This window comes from Pongo pygmaeus, chromosome 9 (assembly GCF_028885625.2).
Source record: "Pongo pygmaeus isolate AG05252 chromosome 9, NHGRI_mPonPyg2-v2.0_pri, whole genome shotgun sequence".
In the NCBI taxonomy this organism is placed as follows: domain Eukaryota; kingdom Metazoa; phylum Chordata; class Mammalia; order Primates; family Hominidae; genus Pongo; species Pongo pygmaeus.
Window position 1 is genome coordinate 2,278,886 of NC_072382.2, and position 7,068 is coordinate 2,285,953.

At 62.3% G+C, this 7,068-nt stretch overlaps 1 protein-coding gene across 1 annotated transcript; it reads right to left on the minus strand.

Annotated features, from left to right (window-relative positions):
• Positions 1–1,019: 1,019 nt before the first annotated feature.
• ASCL2 (achaete-scute family bHLH transcription factor 2) lies at positions 1,020–3,553 on the minus strand. The gene is made up of 2 exons (XM_054441332.2): positions 2,255–3,553; positions 1,020–1,648 (listed from the first exon to the last, which is right to left on the minus strand). The coding sequence occupies exon 1, from the start codon at positions 2,852–2,854 to the stop codon at positions 2,273–2,275; it is 582 nt and encodes a 193-aa protein (XP_054297307.1). The 5' UTR covers positions 2,855–3,553; the 3' UTR covers positions 1,020–1,648; positions 2,255–2,272.
• Between the last annotated feature and the right edge of the window lie 3,515 nt (positions 3,554–7,068).

The following is a 7,068-nucleotide window of genomic DNA, read 5'->3' on the forward strand; positions in this document are numbered from 1 at the left end:
TCAGACCAGCTGACCCCTTTGACCCCCGCTACAGACTCGGCTTTGACCTTGGCTGCTGAGGAACCTCCACCAGGACTGAGGCTGCAGCTGGCGAGAGAGGAGCCCTGAGCTCCTCTGGTAACAGGGGACCTGGCCAGCCTGACATTGGAGACCCATGCACCCCGGCAGCCTGTGTCCTGTTTCCATGGTTATTCAGGAGCCACTCACTCTGGGACACCACCAGCTGCTCCCACCTCGCAGGGCTCCCACGGCTCTGTCCCAACCACTCTTTTCTGAAGGAAGGGGTGCCTCTGCACCCTAAAGAAACCGGGGGAGCCCCACAACCCCTCCCCCACCAGGACACTAAAAGGCAGCTTTCGGTACAGGGAGACATCAAAGCCTCCTAGGCCCTGAGTCAAAGGTATAGCTGTGTAATATCCTGGTGCCAGCTCTCCGGCTGGGGGGAGCCTGGCGCAAAGCTTCCAAGCCTTCCTTGTTCCTTTCAAGAGCCGCTCTTAGAATTCAGGTGAGCAGAGGCCTGTAGGGCCTCCCCAGTGCGGGCAAAACCCAAAGCACTTCTCACTAACTCCTCCCAGAGGCCGCTGAGGTGGGTCTGGTCAAACCCATTTGCAAGTTAAGCCACTTGCCCTGGGCTGCCCAGCTGCCACGTTAGTGGAGATCTGAGCGTGGTGGCCTTCACAGGAGCCCATGCCCTCAGCCCCACAGCCGGTGCTCTCTGGTCAGACCACCTCAGCCTAGCCCCACACCCAGCACTTGCTCCAGCCCTCGGGATGGGTCAGCAGGCCCAGCCTGCAGCTTCCAAGCCAGCAAGTAGCCCTGCCTGGACAACCCACCAGCCCACCACCTCCTGGAGGACGCCCCCAGCCTCACAAGGTGTCCGATGGCTCCGCTATCAACGGCCTGGCTGGACTCCAGATCTCACCCAGACCCACCCTACGGAGAAGGCAGCAGGGTTTGGGGAGTAGTGACCACAGAAGTCTGGCCGTCACCTGGGATGTGTAGGTGATAGGAGCCACTGGTAAACAGAACTGATTTATTTATAAAGTTCACGCTCCCTTAAAGAGGTGTGCCCCACACAGGCTTCTCCCTAGCAGAGCAGCAGTGCCCACAAACCAACCCCAGGGTGGGCTGTCACGGGGGACTCACGCCAGGGACCCCGCCCCTGAGGGGCTGCTCGTGTCCAGATCTTGGCCAGCACGGAAAACTCCAGATAGTAGGGGCAGGGGTCCAGATCATCTTTATTATGCCCCAGGTCAAGGGTTCTTTGTACAAAAATAGGTCTCCGTTTGCCAGCAGTGTCCCTCTAGCAGCTCAAGTTAATGTGTAGAAAATGGATTCTCTGTGCCCTTAGAAAATCCTCTCCCCTCCGGAAAAATCTCCAAGTGTTGGTGCCCCCCGACCCACTGCAGTCGAGAAGCTGTGGGGAGGGACGGCGTCGGAGGAAGCCGCCAGCCCTCATGGGGCCAGCTCCAAGCCCGTTTCCACCGGGTCATTGGTCAGGCTGGGCCGGACGAACGAGGCGGCGTCGGCGGTGCGGGGGGTGGTGGGTGGGTCCCCGGCTCGCTGGGGGCGGAGCGCGGGCCGGTCCACCTGGCGGGCTCCCCGGCGATGAGCGCGCCGGCCGCTCGCTCGGCTTCCGGGGCTGAGTCTGCGGGGGGAAGGTGGGGAACTGAACGCGCGTCAACGTGGGCGCGGGCCCGGAGCAGACCCCGCCCGGGCCGGCCCTGCCCCCACCTCCCCCAAGCGAAGTCGGCAGTTTCGTTTGCTCGGTTGGTTTTGGAGTCTTGAGTCCGTGGGTGCCGCGACTCGGTCTGAGACAGGGAGGGGGCGGGGCGGGCGCTCGGAGCCGCGGTGAGTCAGGGCTCCGCGCCCGCCGACTCATTTCTGCCGCCCCGGCCCGGGAGCGCGATTTGCAATGCAAAGTCACCCCGCCTCCAGCACCCCAATCTGCCCCAGGATCCGCCAGCACTCGAGACCTCAACGGCCCGACGGCCGCTCCCCTCCCCTCGTCCACCCCTCCCTCGTCGGCGGCTGAGCCGCGAGGGGAAGTTTTGCAATCCCGGACAAACAAACGCCGGTCTTGCACAGGCTTGAAAAAGTTTGGGGGAAATGAAGAGTGAGCGAAATCGAAGCCATCGCTCGGGCCTGGCGCTCGGCTCCGCGGGCTCCTGGGGGCGCGACCCGCCGGGCCTGCCCACCCCGTCCCTCCACCCTGGCCCCCGGCCCTCCCTCCTCCCTGCCTCCCGGCTGTTACCTCATAGGTCGAGGGCGCTCAGTAGCCCCCTAACCAGCTGGAGAAGTCGAGTAGCTCGCGCTCCGCGGGACTCAGCGCGCCTTCGCAGCCGCTGTCGTCCGACGAGTAGGCGGAACGCGGGGAGCCGGGCTCCGAGCTGCCCCCGCGGCCCGGGGACGAAGAAGCGCGGGAGGGCGAGGCGGCGACCGGGGTGGTCCCAGGCGGTCCGCGGGGCGCAGACGGCCGCACGGCCTGCGGCCTCAGCCCTCCCGCCAGCGCGTTGCGCACGGCGTCGTGCTCGGCCAGCAGGCGCTGCAGCGCGCGGATGTACTCCACGGCCGAGCGCAGCGTCTCCACCTTGCTCAGCTTCTTGCTGGCGCCTCCGTGCGGCACGTGCTGCCGCAGCGCCTGGAAGCCCAAGTTCACCAGCTTCACGCGGTTGCGCTCGCGCTCATTGCGCCGCGCTACGGCCGCTGCGCCGCCTCCGGTCTCTGCGGTGGCCGGTCGCCGCCGCCGGCTGCAGCGCAACAGTTCCGGGGACGCGGGTCTCCGCCGGGCAGCGCAGCCGACAGGGACGCGCGGCGCAGGGGGCGCGGACCTGGGCAGTGCGCCGCCGTCCATCGCGCCTGCATCCACCCGCCTTCTTCGGGTCCCGGCGCGCCGCAGGAAGGTGCAGGCAGAGGAACCGGAGGCGATGGGGAAAAAGGTGGCGCCCCAAGGGGGCTTCTGGCACGGCGCCGCCGGGCAACTCCCCAGGGCACGCGTCCTAGGTCGTCTGGAGCCCGGGGACAGGAGGCCTGGTGGTGGCAGGCCGTACGCGCCAGGGAGCGTGGGACGCTCGTGTCCCGCGCGTGCGGCCGGACTCTCCCTGGTCTCCGCAGGCGCGGCGCAGGCGGCTCGTTTTTAAATGTATAGATAACCCTCCTCCGCGCCGCCGCCGTCGCCTTTCTCACGCCCTCCTTCCTTCGCCTCGCCCTCCTTTCTTCGCCTCGCCCTCCTGCCACGCTTCGCCCTCCCCCTCGCGCGATCACATTCTGTAAAGCCCAAAGCGTGCGCATGTCCCCCTAGCCCATCCCCAGGGCGCAGTCCACAGATCCCCGGTGCGCCCAACTGGCGAAATCTGCGGGTTCCCGGTGCGCCCTCTGCTCCCGGCAGGTGCTCAGTGCGCCCCCAAAGCAAGGTACGCAGGTCCTGGGTTGAGCCTTCCCGTACCCCCACCCTAACCCCGCGCGAAGCCCCGCAAGTCCCAAGAGCCGCCAGACCTTCGCACGCGCAGCGCGCGCTGTGGGAGGGAAGGCGTGGCCCTGGCGACAACACGGCTGTCCGGGAGGCGCGCAAGATCCCCGGGGGCAGCACGCGCCGCGCAGCCCACACCCACGCCCCGCCCTCCTGGGGCCGAGGAGGCGGGGGCCAGGGTCTCAGCCAATCGTGGGCCACCCGTTTGGCCAATCGCGCAGGGCGCGGCCCCACGCCCGGCCCCACTGAGGAAGCGCGTACGCGTGGCGCGTGGCTCACGGGGAGCATCGCTAACAAAGCTGGGTGCCTGCTGGGCCCCGCCCTGCTCCTCGCCCCCGCGACTGGGCTGGGCGCGCTGTCCCCTAGCGCAGCTATGTCCCGAGCGCGCCCCCACCTGTGCGTTAATCTACTGGGAATGGGGGTGGACTGCGCTTTACCTGGGGCGGGGCGGGGCTTAAGGAGTGTTTGAGACCGAGGCGGGGTGGGAGGTTCAGGTTCCCGGGGCGCCTTCCCCAACTCGCCCCGCTTTCCCCGTCCCTCCACGCGCACCCTGCCTGTGGTTTCCGTGCGCCCGGGGCCTGAGGGCTCTGGGCGACACCTTAACCCGGAGGGCCTGGACGTCTGCACCCGACCGCCTTGTGCCAGGACCGCGGTCAGGTCCACGCCCTCCCCCACCGTGGCTCCCTCCGTCTGCAGTATCCGCCACCTCCACCCCATCCTGCCCTCCTGCTCTCCGTCGCGCTTCCCGTCGGTGCCTCCGGGATCTCACAGCCCTCGCTCCTCTTTCTGTGACCCAGGCTGTTTTTCTGCACCCACCTCTCCCCTGAGGGCACTGAGATTGGGCCATTGGCGGAAAGGTCTCTGGGATCAGCACCCTTCCAGGGGAGGTGGGACGTCGAAAGCTTCTCCCTAAGAGATGCGGGGAAATGGTGGGGTCTGAGAGTGCAAGCACTGCAGAAATGCGAAAAATGTAGTGTTAACGGAAGAGTTTAGGTCCTGCCTCACTGTCCGGGAAACGCGTGCCCTCGGGGGAGCCTTTGTCAAGCCGGTTTTTCCCGAAGATGACCAGATGCTCCCGGGCCACTGCCTCTGAGACCTCAGGGAACGGAGATTTTTGTGGACCCAGCTGCCTGGAGCTGCTTTCCTGTTCCGGCTGGAGGAGGTGAGGCCCAGGACCCCTCCTGGGAGCCTGGGGGCAGATAGCCAGTGTTTACTGCCAGCCTCGGGGTGCCCACCTGCTCCCATTACCCTGCAGGATGCTGCTGGCTGGCCCACCTGGGCCCCAACACACCTGTGTCCCGAGCACGCCTGGCCCTCCTGCCTTGGGGAGGGGCCGGAAGAGTAGCACCTACCTGGGAGCTGGTGGTCTGCAGTCTCTATTTGGCGGATGAGGAAGCCGACTTGGAGAGAACCCTGCATGTGTCCACAGTCACTCCCCCGCCCAGTGGAGCGATCCAGGCAGAAATCGGGACCCTGGGTCTGAATCCAGGTTCTCCAACCAGGGCAGATGCGGGCTTGCCTCTGCTCCCTGTCCCTGGTCTGAGAGCCCATTCTTCCCAGACGGTCACTTGGCAAATCACAGCCTGGCATGGATTGTTCTGCCCTCCTTCTGCTGCCTCCCTCCTTCCCCTTGTCAAGGCTGCAAGACCAGGATCTAGGAACGATCCTGGAGCCCTGCAAACTAGGCCTTGGAAATCCCTGCTGGACTTCCACCTCCTGGGCTGGGAGCCCCTCGGTCATCTGTTGCCGTGTAAGGAGCCACCAGGATTTTAGCGGTCTGAACAACGATTTATTATTTCTCAGGATTCTGTGGCTTGATGGGTGGGCCCTCTGCTGCTCTGGGTGTGGCTGCATACACCCTGGGGTCAACAGGGGCGAGGGGTACAGCGGCTGGTTTCTCTCTACCCGGTTTTCGCCCACAGCTGGTAAGATCTCCGGAGCAGGACCTGCAAGGCCTCTTCAGATCACCCCAAAACTTCCTGTCTAAAAACTGAAGCCTCTCACTGCCCAGGCATGGCTTCTTGCTACCCTGCCCTCAGGCACAGTCCTGCACCCACCTGCGTCTGCTGTGCCATGTCCAGGCCAGTCCCCCACCACCACCCACACCTCTCTCTGTCTTCATCCTCTTCCCAATCTGGTCCTCCCACCACTGTGGAAACCCCGTCTGCCCCCAAAGCCTAGCTTAAAAATAATTCCCTAGGGACCTGTGTCTCTCCCTGCCTCGGCCCCTCCTTCATTCCTGGGTGCCACTGGCTGTGCAGCATTTGACACTGCAGCACCCCCCTTAATTGGGAAGCATGCTGTCTCCTGGACTGGTGGGTCTCCACGCTATCTGGGCCGTCTTCTCTGGAACTCTTGGCCTCTCACTCCATCCTGAGAACACAGCCTTGGTAAGCACGGTGCCCACATGAATGTTTCCATCAGCACGATTCAAAATAGCCACATGTCCATCAACAGATGAGTGGATAAACAAAACGTGGTCTAGAATAATGGAAGATTACTCTGCCCTAAAAAGAGACGAAGCCGGTGAACCTCGAGAACATGAGGCCACGTGAACGAAACCAGACACCGAGGACCACGTAGCGTGTGACTCTCAGTCTATGAGATGTGCGGAGTGGTTAAATTCACAGAGACGGAAAGGAGATTCACGGTTGCCAGGGGCTGGGGAGTGACAACAGAGGGATGGGGGTGACAGTGAAAGGGTACATGGTTTCTTTCCCAGAGGATGAGAATGTTCTAACATGGCCTGTCCTGTTGGCTTCACAGCTCTGTACAACACACAAAAAAACCATTGAAATGTACACTTTGTGGAATGTGAACTGTATCTTAATAAAGCAGTTAGAAGACCTTCGAACATAAGCCTGCGGCCTCATGAGGCCTTTGCCTGGGCACCCTGGCACCTCTCCCAGGCTCTACCTACCTCCGGCTCTTCATTCCTGAGCTCTTGAACAGGGGTAGGCAAACTTTTTCTGCAACGGAACACATGGTAAATATTTTCGGCCTTGCCGGTCACATGTCTCTGCCACGAGTCCTCTGCCTTGGGGAGCAAATGCAGGCATGGGCAGGGAAGAAATAATGAAACTTGCTTCCTGGTCACTGAAACATGAAGTCCAGGTCACACTCACTGTTACAAAATACTCCGAATTTTCAGACTGTGGTTCAATACACGTGACATAAAATGGACCTTCTTAACCATTTGTAAGTGCACGGTTCCGTGGAATTAAGTATATTCATGGGGCTGTGCAATCATCATCACCATCCATCTCCAAAAGTTTCTCATTTTCCCAAACCGAAAGTCTGTCCCCATTAAACACCAGCTTCCCATGACCCTTCCCCCAGCCCCTGGCACCCACCATCCACTCTCTGTCTCTATAGATTTGACTGCTCTGGAGACCTCATGTAAGTGGAATCCTACAGCATCTGTGTTTTTGTGGACTGGCTTCTTACACTGATGCTGATGCCCTTGACCTTCATCCATATTGTAGCCTGCATAAGGATTTCCTCCCTTTTTATGGGTGAATACTATTCCACTGTATAGGTAGACCACGGTATTGATCCGTTCCTCCGTCAGTGGATACTTGGGTGGCTTCTACCCTTGG